The sequence below is a fragment of the Spea bombifrons genome, chromosome 3 (assembly GCF_027358695.1).
Source record: "Spea bombifrons isolate aSpeBom1 chromosome 3, aSpeBom1.2.pri, whole genome shotgun sequence".
NCBI classification, from domain to species: Eukaryota; Metazoa; Chordata; class Amphibia; order Anura; family Pelobatidae; genus Spea; species Spea bombifrons.
Genome location: NC_071089.1, coordinates 39,327,013 through 39,341,465, shown reverse-complemented (window position 1 = coordinate 39,341,465; position 14,453 = coordinate 39,327,013). Strand labels below are relative to the sequence as shown.

General features: G+C 41.8%; 1 protein-coding gene and 1 long non-coding RNA gene across 5 annotated transcripts in view; one reads left to right on the top strand and one right to left on the bottom strand.

The window, feature by feature from the left end:
* The window catches only part of LOC128482970 (uncharacterized), a 77,995-nt gene that overhangs the window by 3,923 nt on the left and 59,619 nt on the right, over nucleotides 1-14,453 (bottom strand). The window contains exon 2 of the long non-coding RNA XR_008351031.1: nucleotides 12,658-13,500. This is a non-coding gene — a long non-coding RNA (uncharacterized LOC128482970). The remainder of the gene's footprint in view (nucleotides 1-12,657; nucleotides 13,501-14,453) is intronic.
* ARHGAP18 (Rho GTPase activating protein 18) overlaps nucleotides 1-14,453 on the top strand; it is a 91,784-nt gene that overhangs the window by 21,424 nt on the left and 55,907 nt on the right. Inside the window, exon 1 of one of the 4 annotated variants that reach the window (XM_053458984.1) lies at nucleotides 2,678-2,854. The exons of 1 other annotated variant lie outside the window; for it this stretch is intronic. In XM_053458984.1, the coding sequence (XP_053314959.1) occupies nucleotides 2,751-2,854 (104 nt within the window). In that variant the 5' untranslated portion in view covers nucleotides 2,678-2,750. Of the gene's footprint in view, nucleotides 1-2,677; nucleotides 2,855-14,453 lie in introns of those variants that run through there. 2 more of the 4 variants (XM_053458985.1, XM_053458988.1) reach the window with 2 other exon arrangements.

The window sequence follows — 14,453 nt, the reverse complement described above, 5'->3', positions numbered from 1 at the left end:
TTTCCATTGTTTCAGAGGCCACTCCGACAATGCTCCGCATTGCGCATAGTTATCTTCAGCCTGTGTGAAGCTCTTCAGTCATGGAAACTAATTAAGCTCCTGATGCACAGGGCATGTGCTGTTGCTTGCAGAGTGAAGTGAGGCTACAGAAGGCAGGTGATTTTTGTATGCTATGCAGTGACCTCACTCCACAAGTGTGCGTGGTCTATCTCTTTGTGGCTGAGCTGTTACTCCTACACACTTCCTCTTCACAATCATAGCACTTACAGTGGACCGAGGCAAATACCGTATTGGCTCGGATATAGGCCGCCCCCGTATATAGGCCTCACCCTAAAAGTTTGGTGCTTTTTAAAGAAAAAGTTTTTTTCTTTAATAAAGCACCAAAAAAAACATGCTGCCACTCTGTCCCCCCCCTGAGATATGCTGCCACTGTCCTCCCTCCCCGAGATATGCTACCACTGCCCCCCCCGAGATATGCTGCCACTGTCCTCCCTCCCCGAGATATGCTACCACTGTCCTCCTCCTCCCCCCCCGAGATATGCTGCCACTGTCCTCCTCTGCCCCCCCTCCTCGACTTACCGGAGCAGAGTCCTGGGTGTCTTGCGGGGCCGGCGGGGGACATCTACGCAATACGCGTATGCAACTTCCGGTGCCGGTACCGGAAGTTGCATACGCGTATTGCGTAGATGTCTCCCGCCGGCCCCGCAAGACACCCGGGAGTCTGCTCCGGTAAGTCGGGGGTCGGCAGAGGTAAAACGCATCATGCGGACGGTCCGCACGATGCGCTTAGACAACCTCCCGTGCCGGCACCCCCCCCCCGTGGGAAGTGCTGGCAGGGGAGGCTGTCTGAGCGTATCGGGGAGTAGGATACAGGTCCCCATGCACCGGGACTGCATGTCCCGGGCGTCGGGCGCTAAACCCCGAATATAGGCCGCACCCCCACTTTAAAGACTTAAAGTGGGGGACAAAAGTGCGGCCTATATTCGAGCCAATACGGTATATCAGGGCAAGAACATCATAAACCAACCCATGGCAAAGGTGGCATCCTATGACAGTGCCATGTGTCGCTAAACTCTTCGGTACAACCTGTTCTACTGCCAATATGTGTCTATGGGGATGGCTGTCTATTTGCTTGATTTTAAACACTTGTTTGCAAAGGGTCTGGCTGAAACACCTAAGCTCAATAATTAGGAGGGGTGTCCACTTACTTTTGGTCATATAGTGTATATTACACAAAAAGGGAAAATGTGTGAGGTCAATCGGCTATATCTCATTCTTAATACTGATCAGATAATAAAAATATTAGCAGACAAAAGTATGGACTGAGAGGAGGACTGTTGCTAGAAAAGTACCAGTAATCAGAGGCAGGTGGGAGGAAAGTTATCAGTTAATACACTTCCCTGAAGAAGTGAGTCTTAATGGATTTTCTGAAGGATACCACAAAAACCTAAGCACATCACAAACTTAAAGGAACAATGCTTGTTTGGGCTAACTTTATCAATATTTCAGAGCACCCCTGAGCCACGAAGCACTATTCAATATTCAGGTATCCAAAGTGTGGCAGGAGACAGAAAGTGATGCTGATGGCCCTGAAAGTGAGAGGGACTTGAGGTATGGCCACCCTCCTAGTTTACATGAAGATTCACCTTGTGGTGGTCACCTGCAGAGCACTGGGAGATGGCCAAGTAGGTCCTGTGAAAGTCTATGTTGTCTCATCACAGACCTCCTTTGATTTTACAACTAGAGGATCAGTGGATCTACCAAATAAGCCTATGAACCCCACTCCTCATAAAACAGTGGTAAAGTGCCCTAAAACCAGCACTGTCCCACGATAACCAGCTCTACTGGGAGGCATGACAAGGTAAACTAGTTTGTTTAGCAAGGAAGAGTGCTAGTTACAAAAGGATGGTAGCAAAGTTAAGCCTCAAACTCGGCTACTAGAGAAGAAACACCTGCACATTTTAATCTTTCTAAATGATTAACAATAATATTCTTATTCTCACATGAATGGCACACCCATCAGTGCTGCCTGCCAAGAACTTTGCTGCAGCTTCCAAAAAACAAAACAACGTGTGTTTCTGAATGAAACGCTGCTTATTTCACTAAATGTAGGGTATCAGTAGAGGTTATTTATATAAAGCACAAGGAGCAAAGTGGCCAAAGCTCATACTAGTTGCTATGGAGATTACTCTGCTTTTACAACTATGCCTGAACTGCTCTTAATCCAAAGCCCCAATTACCCACATTACCTGATGACAGGGTAAAATCTTTTTTTAATCAGAAAATAAAATATATAACGGGAAGGGGATTTAAAAAAAGAGCTGAGAGGAATAAAAGGAAGGGTGTTAAAAAAAATCCAAGGTTTTTCTAAAGTATAAGGAAATAGAGGTTTCAAGAAGCTGAATGGGTTAAAAAAAACATACAAGTGGGGAGAAGAAAACGGCCAGGAGAGGGTTAAATGAATATATAGGTGTGGGAATTGCCTGTCTCCCAGTAACTTTATTATTTTAAGGTAACATAACGTCGTGCTCGAGGAGTAAAGGAGCTCTGTGCTTTCCCCACCGAACACGAGTGTGGCCGTGGAATTGTTTTGCATGATGAAGCAGAATAAGTAGATCTCCTCCTCCTCTTCCTCGTTATCTCCTATGATGTTGAGGGAGGAGGAGTTGTCTCAGTATAGAGTTGCCAGGAGGCAAGACAGGAACGGCGCTATCATTGCGAGTAGCTGCAGACATTATGCTGGGCACACTATGAGCCGGCGGCCTAATAACACCGACGAGGTAGTACTGACTGCTTATCATGTTAGCAACAAGTCAGCTGCAGCTGGTAGCGGTGCCAGGGGTAACCCTAGGAGGTAAGTGAGGGACTGTCGTGTTAGTACATAGGCGATCGCTTTCTGTAATGCAACGAATAGGAGGGGAGATCAGCTGATAAACAGCCAACACCTGTTGGGACAAAAATAAACCATGTGGCTGGGTGCAAAGCTGTCTCCTAGTGTGTAATCTACCCTCATGGACACCGATCCACGAGATGCTGTTCTGAAATATTTTATTAACAGCGTGTGCACATGGAATAAAATGCTATACCTTTCACATGTTTATTGTTTTCCACTTGAAATAGGATGGTAATTATCTTGGGTTATTTATGAGATGTCCTAGACCCTGATAAAGCTCGTTCTTACGTTTCGGTTCTGTAAGTCCTAATTGTTATGTTCCGTTGCCCCTTTGGACAGCGAGCCAGAATATGTTGGCGCTATGTGAAACATTAACTAATAGGGTACGCTTGAATAGCGCCAGATACCATGTGAGATTTGGAGAGTTTTGGTGACATTTTCCGATTACAGTGAGAGTTGGCATTGGGGTGCATCAATAGTTATCACTATTATTCAGTGAGTGAATGAGGCTAGCTTTTGGAAATTAACTTTATTTGGAGGGCAAGATAATTAAGTTTAATTGGATGTGCGAGCCGTGATGGGCTTATAGGAGATCTTTCTGCTCTGTAATAGTAAACACAACTTGTAATGCACAGAGGTGTCAGATTATTCCTTTTTAGATGTTGATATGCAGCTCCCATCATCCCAAACCATCTCCCGTAATATATATATATATATATATATATATATATATATATTCCATTATGATAACAGTGAATATTCTTCTTTTGGTTTATTGTTTTCATTCAACAATGTAACTACTTATTGTATCAAGATCGTATAATTTACAATGTATGATTTGCTCTAGGCACCTTAATGCCACAATCCTCAGTCAGCCTATGCTCAGCATGTTAAGGATAATAGGATTTGTAGATCTGCAACAGGTGTCCAGTAACACGGTGGCTAACCTCGTGTCATCCCTGTTAGTGTACCTGTAATATGGTACACTTTTGACCCGTCCAAAAGGTAGCTTTGCTTTTGTGTATCCATGTCACCTCTGTCTGGTAAGATGTCTAATGGGCAAGCAGGAGAAATGTTCCTCTGTGGTCCATCATTTTGATGCTGCTTTGAGGACTTGCTGGCCACCTCTGATGTCTTCAGGTGGTTCTGGTCCATCTTTGGCAGAGCGGATTTATGTACAGGCGGCAGGCCCCTCCAGCTTCTTACCTCGGTTAGAACCAAAAGTTCTTTGTGTATTTTAACAAGCCTGTCACATATTTGTTTAAAATACAATTAGAAGAATTGCCGGTTAAGAATAGTTTGGAATTGGGTTCAATTCTAATTCTATTTTTTTGGTGCTATATAGTTTCTGCTTGGGTAACTTGAGAAGTGCGTGGACTGGTTTGAGCTAGAGGTAGGAGGAATTTGCCATAAAATATACATGGCAAATTAACTCTTTATTGAATTTCCAGGGTGGTGTGTACTTAATTATATAATGGGGTATAATATGCAAGGAGCCTTTCCTTTTTTTCTGTCCATTTCATTGAGTGAGAAAATCAGAAGCTATTGTACAGTGTTTAGGGATTTTAAGGATAGTCGTATATCTTATGGTCCAAAAGTTGAAGCCCAGCAGAATGTTTGGGCATGGGATTCCCTAGTCTAGTGTGCCAATGACATATATGTGGGTCACAGTGCTGTTAAAGCCATTTTTTTTACCAGCCATTTTTAAGTCGCTGATGAGTAAAGATTAAAATGAGACTACCGGCCCTTTAAAGCAGTAAGTATGATGTGATGAGTAACTGCACAACACAACCAAGAGAAAGGTGGAAGCCTAATTTGCAAATCCCTATGCCAAGCAGAAATAGGAAAATATTCTCCGTATAAACAAATTTAAAATATCTCTTGGAAGCGTTGCAACATCGCACCCGCTGTCAGTGCAATGTGGATATAACTGATTATATGTCAGAAGTTGTTTTTACCCTGCCAGTGTCCGCTTTACACAAGTTGGTTTCATAAAAAAAATACTCTACAGTCCGTCTTGCATAGGACCTGCGTATTTTACTGCTTGCAAATCCATGCTTGCATTTCCGCGTATGAGTTGCATATGATTTATGTACATTAGGCCTGGACTGGCCATCTGACACAGTGGGCAAAAGCCTGGTGGGCCACTGGCCGACTTTGCTCCACGCAGGCCTGATTTGCTCATCCGGCGATGGAGCAGGTGGTGCACTGTGCAGCCACCAGCTAGATACGCCTAGCCCCATTAAAAAAAAAAAAAAAAAACTTCCTTCATTTGATGGCCACCAGCTTTAAAGTGCCACGTTTGCCTCAACATCCCAGGTCATTTCAGTTTAGTTTGGGAGGTTGTAAGCTTAGCTCAAATTTCAACTGAAATATACATAATTAATAGAACATGACATAAAAAGGTTATTCAATTAAATTTGTAGGAATCATGGCCACCTTGGCCTCTTCCTAGTTTCAATCCAGGCTGGTAGACGTAAAATGGCGCTAAAGTCTTTTGTAACATGCATGCCTGCATGCATCTGTAATGTATATGACTCTATATGGACTGGGCTGTCTTTTAATCTACATAATATATATTTCAATGGAATTCCAGATAGATGAACAGTAAAATACCAGATAAATGCCGCAACACAATGTCATTTAATCTCTCAAGGTTTAACTATTGCGTTGTAAAATTCTTACTGAAGTAGCAGGTAATATTCTGCTCTTGTTTACACACAATTAATATTTAACCTTGTAAAAAAAATAAAAAAATAGTTTTTTTAAATTTTACGTGGTAACGCATAACCTAATGAAAAATGATTGTTAATAATAAAAATGCATGTGATAAAGTCATTAAGCCATTCAATTATAATTGCTTTACATTCACTTAGGGATTTATGACCTTGACTTCTATTGCAGGGAGTGCATGGCCGGCCCTGTACAACACAGTTAAGTCAGTGAGATCTCTTCCGTCTCCTCACCTATTATGCATTGCACACGGCTTGCTTAGACAGGCAGTGTTGCCCCCTTGTGAATAGTGACACGAAGGAGTTCAAACCACAACTCTTCCTTGTTGGGTATGAAGGGGATTATTCCCAAAACGCTATGCTGAGGTCAGGCTTCGGTGTTATGGCCTCTTTTGGATAAATTTACCCGATTTTTTGCTAGAATTGTTTTATTAGGTGATGATTAGGGATAGATTGGTTTGTTAAAATCTGAGATGAATTTGTAGATTAGCTTTCCATGGCACAGGTTACACTTTTACAATTAGCTAATTGGAAGTCTTTATGATGCCTAGAGCACAAACAATTGGTAATCTGTAGGGCTGTCATGGCGAGGATGTTGATTTGTAGCTGCCTATATATTTAATCTGTATAAATACTTTAGCAAGCATAGCGCAAAGCGAACTTTTTGAACACTATGAATGTTAATTAACATCAATATCAAATTGGAGAGATACCTGAAGTTCAGAAACACTGGTGAAATATTGGAGTAAACTTGTACAGGTATTTTATTTACTACTTTATATTGTTATATCACGTAAGCATTTTCATGCTAATGTAACATTATTCTTCATAGACTTTAGGGTATATTTCTGATTTTCTTCAGCAGTGTTACGTGCAATAGTTTTAGACGTTTTACAGCAAATGTCCATAAATGCATCAACAGTCTGTATCTTGAAATACAGCTCTGCATACTACTCCTAAACAAATAGTGAATGTTATTAATAAATACTTAAATATGCATTTTTGACTTTGCATAAACTTGCTTTAGTCAAATGATGCTGCTGCAGAGCTCTTTCCTCTTCATAAATCCTGTCAAGTATCGCTAAGGATTAAAGCACACCCGTTGAAATGAATGCGTTCAGGTGTCACTTTAGCCCCCTGGACACCTTTAACGACCACTGAAGCTGGATAGAGATGGGTAGATGAATACATCTGCTGCAAAGGAAAGGAGAGGGGAAGCAAGCTAAATGCTCAGAGGAATGCGAGAATTCCCTCCACACATTTGCGAGCAAACAAAAGAAAGTTAAAATATTAGGTAACACATATATTGCAGATTACTTGATGCTGTCATACAGCACAATATGTACCTAGAAAATCTAATTACTATTTCTGCATATTGCCATAGATTAATCATTCTCTGTCATGGTTCCTCATCTGCTGCTCCACTATGCCAAGCCATTGGCTTCCCATACCCCCCCTGACCTACAGCGCCTTAACAAATCTGCACACCCTTATATCTCTACCCTTCTGTCCAAATACACCCCTTTTTGTTCCTCTCATGACATGTGTCTCTCTTCTGCCATCATTACCTCCAGGACCGGCCCTATAATGGCGCAGACTGGGGCAATTGCCCCAGGCGGCACTTTAGAAGGGGCGGCACTTTGCCGCCCCAAGCGCTTTTTTTTTGTTTTCTTTTTGAAGCGGAGGAGAGAGAGAGAGAGGGGCACCGAGTGGTTTTCGCTTACCCGCTCGGCGCCCCTCTCTCTCTCTCCTCTGCGGCGAGTCTCCCTGTTCGGTCCCGGTGCCGGCTTGTAATGCAGAGCGCCGGAAGTGACGTCAATTTCCGGCGCTCAGCATTACAAGCCGGCACCGTGGCAGAGCAGGGAGACTCGCCGCAGGACTGTTTAAAGGTAAGTACCTGGGGGGGGATTGTAGATTATGGCGTCGGCGAAGTTTAAAATGCCGCCGCCGCCCCCCCGGCGTCGGGGGGGGCGTCGTTTTAAACTTCGCCCCAGGCGGCGTTAAGTCTTCGGCCGGCCCTGATTACCTCTTCCCACTCCCATATTCAGGATTTCACCCACGCTGTGGAATCGTCTTCCTTGTTCCATCAGATTTTCTCCCTCAAATGTGACTTTGTAAAGCTCTCTGAAAACCCACCTTTTTTCAAGAAGTGTACAACATTTCCTCCTAACACACTCTGCCAGCATCCTAATCAAGCCATCTAAACGATTAACTTCAACAGATCATCCAGACCCTATGAACTCACCCCCCCCTTACAAAAAAATTACTGCAGTTTTTCTGAAGGAATACTGTAGTTTTTTGGACATGAAAAAACGGCAATACTGCACTTTTACTGCAGTATTACTGCACATTTACTGCATTTGTACTTCACTGTACTGCAGTTTTACTGCACATTTACTGCACTTTTTTATATTGGAAACCTACAGTTCTACTTCAATGTACTGCAGCTTTATTGCATTTGTACTTCCGTACAAAAATAACTGCAGTAAAACGGCAGTACAGTGAAGTACAAATGCACTAAATGTGCAGTAATACTGCAGTAAAAGTGCAATATTGCAGTTGTTTCATGTCCAAAAAACTGCAGTGATTTTTTTTTCGTAAGGCTCCAAGCAGTCCTCTCCTCTTTCACTTCCCCCTCAACCACCAACTAGATTGTAAGCTCGCAAGAGCAGGGCTCACTTCTCCTTTTGTACCTGTTCTGTTACTGGTGCTATATGAATAAATGTAATGTAGCAATAAATTTTTAACCAGTGGTATTATCATAAACTGTTTCTTTGGTTAAACCTGATTTTCTGTTTTGTCAGTTTAGCCTGTTTTTATGCTTAACAAGTAAAGTACAAACATATAATGAGGAATTTCCTGTACAATATAATTCTCATGTAAACCAGGCTTGCTCTTTAAAACAACATGAATTGGTTGTCTTTAATAGAAGAACAGAGTGAGCTCAATGGCTTTATTCCTGTAAACATCCTGCGTTTAAAATCTCCTTTTAAGGCTATGAACTGTTTGTAATCATTGGTAAAACCATTGTAGTCAGGACTTTGGAGCTCATAGCGTGCTTCCAAGGAAGGGAGTCATATTTCACTAAAGGCAGCATCACAATAATGAGAGACAGAAACGTACATGCCCTCTTACATACATTTCGAAATGTGAAATAAATATTTTTTTAATTAAAAAAAAAAGTACTTTAATTTCACAGGTAAGTGGGAATACAGCATACTTTTAATATACTTTTTGGGGCACATGGAAACGAAAATTGACCTGGCATTTTAAGGCCGGCCAGCTGCTAGCAAATGTTACGTGTGTAGCTGCCTGCCAGGTTGGATATGCTGGGCAAATGCCTGGTTAGCTGGTACCCAGTGGTGCTTCCCATGAACCTTTACTGTCAATCCAGTGTTTTAATGTGTGGCCAACAGCTGGATTCTGCAAAAACATAAGTGCATAGCCAGCAGGCATCATCCTGAGTCTTCTATTTCCATATAATAGAGGGACACTTTGGTAGTTAACATATTTTAACATGGATATTTGCCATCATCTTTACAGCAAACATTACCAGGGTTGTGTATGTACGTAAAATTATTTATAAATTCAGCAAGTATATTGTGATAACAAATGAAGGTGTTTCCCAAGGGTAAATCAGTATGAAAGAAAGTGAGAGGAGGTAAAGTAAAGTTGCAGCTAAAGCTACGCTGGGGAGATAGGCTTTGTAGAATGAGGTTTTGCTCCACTGAGGCAATTGGTTTATCCATAATCAAAGTTTCCAAAACCTACTGCTGCATAGATGGAAGTTCATCTGCAGTCAAACCTCAACCAATGCCTGGAAGCATCAACTACCATCTTCACTAATGCTTTGTCTTGTGTTTCAAAAACATCATTTGTTACGGATAAATATAAAGACATAAGTTCACCCAGTCAATATCTTAATATAGCTAAGACCTCATAGGGAAAGTGCATTTCACATTTAAACAGTAATTCCTGTTTTTAGTTCCTCTTTGTATTTTAGATAATCTGTTAAGACTTCTGCATGTCCAGTGGTAACCTCTTGCGTAGTTGTGGCACTTCAATGTGCTCTTCGAAATTAGGGAAGTTGTGCATCCTGAAATATTTTAAAAGGGACCATCAATTGTTTATTTTAAAAGGGATACTCCAGCCATCCAGGATTTTTTGGCAGAGAGCAAAATTAATGGTTCCATTAACTATGGCAAGTCGCCCAGGTCCTGAAGCAACAAACAAAGCAGCCCCAGACCATCACACCACTACCACAGTGTTTGACTGTTGGAATTATGTTCTTATTGCGTAATGCTTGGGTAACAGCCCCATGTCTTTTGCAACTGTGAGAAGAGCCTTTGCATTATTTTTTGCAATGGTTTTTGCCTTTCAAATCTCCCATGGATGCCATATTTGCACAGTCTCTTTGTTATTGTGGAACTATGAACACACCTTAACTGAGGCAAGTGAGGCCTGCAGTTCTTTTACATGTTGGTCTGAGATCTTTTGTAACCTCCTGAAAGAGTCTTTGATGCGCTCATAGAGGAATCCTGGGAAGGTCCACCACCGTTCCAAGTTTTCTCCCTTTGTAGATAATGACTCTCATCGTGGTTTACTGGAGTCATAGAGACCTAGAAATGGCTTTGTAACCCTTTCCAGACTGCTAGATGTAAATGACTTTGTTTCCCACCTGTTATTGACTTTCTTCAGATTGTGGCATTATGTGCTGTTCTTTAGCCTACTTGACTTTGCAATGTTCTGTATAATTGATGTTTAGATTCAACAGGACTGGCATTAATCATGCCTGGGTGTGTCTAGTGAAATTGAACCCAATTATTAATTAGTAGCTAAAGGGGCAAGTGCTTTTGACATAGGGCCAGGTAGGGTTGGATAGTTGTTGTCCTTCGATATATGAAATCATCTTCATTTAAAAAACTGCACTTTTACATGGGTTATCTTTGTATAATATGAAATTTTAGCTTGATGTGTGACAAATATGCAAAAAAAGAAGAAAACCTGAAGAGGGCAAATACTTTTTCACAGCGCTGTATGTGTCCTGGAAAATGTCAATTTTGATCATTTTTACTCTTTTGTAATAACGCTACAGAATCCAATAAATGTAATATATTGTAAATTTATAATCTCCACTCAGGGCTGGCCTTAGGGGTGTGTGGCCGCACAGGGCGCCATGGCAACAGGGGCGCCTGCCCGGGACTTAAAACATCAGGGTTTTTTTGTTTGTTTTTTTTTTTAACTTTGTTTAACATCCTCCATGTTAAATAAAGTTGTTTTAACTTTATTTAACACGGAGGATATTAAAACAAAAAAAAAGGCAAGGAGGGGCGGCGAACGGTTGCGCGTGAAGTTTTCAGCAACCGCTCGGGGCCCCTCACTCTCCGTGACTCCGTCGCGGTGCCGGCGTTTCCGGCGCTCAGCATGAATTATTCTGACGCTCAGCTGTGAAGCGCGCACTGCGGCAGAGCGGGAAGATGGACGCCCTCCGGCTCCCACCGCAGGACTCCGGCATCAAGGACAGGAGGGGGCGGCAGTGAGAAGGGGTGGGGGTAGATAGTGAGAAGGGGCAGAGGGGAGATTTTTTTTTTTTTTTTTAGATGGGGGCGCCAGAGGCTTAAGTCTCCACTCATACCTTTGTTGTCTCTGTAGGAGCTTCTAGTAAAAAAACCTGAGAATTTCCTGGCTTGCCTAATAATGTAGTTTATTAATCCACACATAATACACACAGTATTTGCTCAGTAATGAGTTATCGGTGGGAAGTATACTGATTTAGCTTCAACAATAAAACTACCGTACTTGCTCGATTATAAGACAAGGTTTTTTTCAGAGCAAATGCTCTGAAAAATACCCCTCGTCTTCTAATCGGGGTCGTCTTCTAATCAGACCTCAAATAGAGGTCTGATTAGGAGACTAAGATCCAGATCCCCCGCACCGCTGCAGGGGACCTGGATCCTCCTGTCTCACCCGACCCCCCCCCATCATACACACACTTACCGGTGCTTCCTGCTGTGTTGCCGGGGCAGCGGGTTGACGTCTACGCGATTCGCGTAGACAACGTCCGCTGCAGCCGGAAGGAGGTGTGGCTAGCAGCGGGGGTTGTCTGCGTCCGTCGCGTAGACCTTCCCCGACTGTCAGAGATCAGAGCTCCGATGTCTGAGAGCCGGGGAAAGTATACGCGACGGACGCATACAAACCCCCGCTGCCAACTCCACCTCCTTCCGGCTGCAGCAGAAGGCGACGTCAACCCGCTGCCCCGGCTGGAAGCACCGGTAAGAGAGGGCTGAGAGGGGAGAGAGTGTGTGTGTGTGTTAGTGAAATGGGGGTATAGGGTGTATGTGTGTGTGTTAAATGGGGGCATAGGGCATTTCTGGAGTGGCGTTAAGGGGGCATTTAATAGGGCACTCTGCCTCCTGAAATGCCTTATACCTCCCTATATGGCACTCTGCCCCATAATATGCCTTTTAACCCCCTAAATGCCAGAGTGGCATATAGGGGTATAAGGCATTTCTGGAGGCAGAGTGCTCTATACAATGCCTTTTAACTCCCTTAATGCCACTCTGCCTCCTGAAATGCCTTATACCTCCCTATATGCCACTCTGCCCCATAATATGCATTTTAACCCAAGTTAATATTCAGATTTTGGGGGGTCGTCTTATAATCAGGGTCGTCTTATAATCGAGCAAATACGGTATTTCATAATCTTCATTTTTTCCTTCATCTTGTCAATTAAACATAGCAAAGGCTTACTAAAAGCCACCTTTTCTAGCCACCCTGCAATAGAACTGTAGCTTTTGTACATGACACAAAATTACCATTACTTTTGGTTGTTTGAGACCTGGTTCTTTGCTTAACTGTTCTTGTTCTTGTAAACTTAAGTGAATAATTAAATTGATTTAAAATGTAATTTAAATTGAATTTTTACTATTGATTCTGGGTTATTATACAGCATTTCATGTTCTCACTCAATTCCCTGATACTGCACCTTGCGCTGTCATACGATCCTGAACCCAGCTGTCGGAAAGAATGCACTATTAACCCCTTAAGGACCGGGCTCATTTTTCGTTTTCTACCCTGTGGGACCGAGGCTGTTTTGACACTTTTGTGGTGCTTGTGTTCAGGTGTAATTTTCTCCTCACCCATTTAGTGTACCCACATAAGTTATATATTGTTTTTTTCAGGACAAGATGGGCTTTCTTCAGATACCATTATTTTGATCATATCATCTTATTTACTATAAAAAAAATAAAAAAAACATGGTGAAAAATTGAAAAAAAAGACATTTTATGACTTTTATTTGAAAAATCTTTTACTCACCTAAAAAAGCAAGTAAAAAAACTAGCTAAATAGATTCTACTACTTGTCCTGAGTTTAGAGATACCCAATGTTTTTATGTTTTTTTGCTGTTTTTTGTATGTTATAGGGCAATAAGTACAAGCAGCGTTTTATGATTTCCAAATCTTTTTTAACAAATCTGGTCAGTCTGCCTCCATCTCCTCTTTGGAACATCTTTGAAGCCGGTTAACTCAATTTAACCCCCTCAAACCATATATTTTTGAAAACTAGACACCCCAGGGTATTCCAAATGCTGTTATTTTAACCCTTTCCATGCACCAATTATACAACTACACTTTGTCAAACTTTGTAATAGTAATTTTTTTTATTTTTTTTCCCACACAAATTGTACTTTAGTTATAGATATACAGGTTCTGGTATATGTCACTATCAAACAACACCCCAATGTGTGTTCAGCAACATCTCCTGAGTACAGCGATACCCCACATGCATGGGTTTGTCAGATTGTTTGGCTGGTAAAAGGCTACTTTTGGGGCATGCGTAATCCAGGTGGTCATTTGGTCATTCTGCCTCCATCTCCTCTTTGGAATATCTTTGAAGCCGGTTAACTCAATTTAACCCATTCAAACCATATATTTTGGAAAACTAGACACCCCAGGGTATTCCGAATGCTGTTATTTTAACCCTTTCCATGCACCAATTATAGAACTACACTTTGTCAAACTTTGTAATAGTAATTTTTTTTCACACAAATTGTACTTTAGTTATAGATATACAGGTTCTGGTATATGTCACTGTCAAACAACCCCCCAATATGTGTTCAGGAACATCTCCTGAGTGCAGTGATACCCGACATGCATGGGTTTGTCGGGTTGTTTCAGATTTAAAATGCCACATTTGGGAAGTGCGCTTTTTTTCTCCATTTTGGTCAGTCTGTACCTATGCCCTATCTGTGAGCTAGGCCACTCCAATTTACCCCATCAGCCATTTTTTTATATATTAGACACCCCTTGGGTATTTGAAGTGCTTTTATTTTAACTGAGATTTTTGAGAAATTTTAGCACTTGCTCAAAATAATAAACTTTATTTTTTTATTTTTTTTATTTTTTTTAATACTTTTTTTATATTTTTTTTTACACATTGTGCTGGTACTGGATGGTTCATCTAGTGACATCACTGCATAATTATTTTTAAATGTTAGCACATTTTTTTTTTCCATTTTTTTATTTTTTATTTTTTTTTTGAATATTTTACTAATCACATAGTGATTAGAAAGCTGGGCTCCATTGACTTGCATGGTTGAATGCAGTACCTGTATTCAACCAGCAAGTGGAGCCAGTTCTCTAGAGGGTCTGGAGACCCTCTAGCGAACTTTTTCGTCTTTATTGTTGTAGTTCCCGGGCCGCCGCCATCTTACTTGATGGCGAAGATCACCGGCAGCTGCGGCTGTGACCGCTCTCCGGAGCGGTCACAGCCCACCTAAAGGTAAGTGTTTGGTGTCGCTGGATGTCTCCTGATCGAGGCATTCCAGC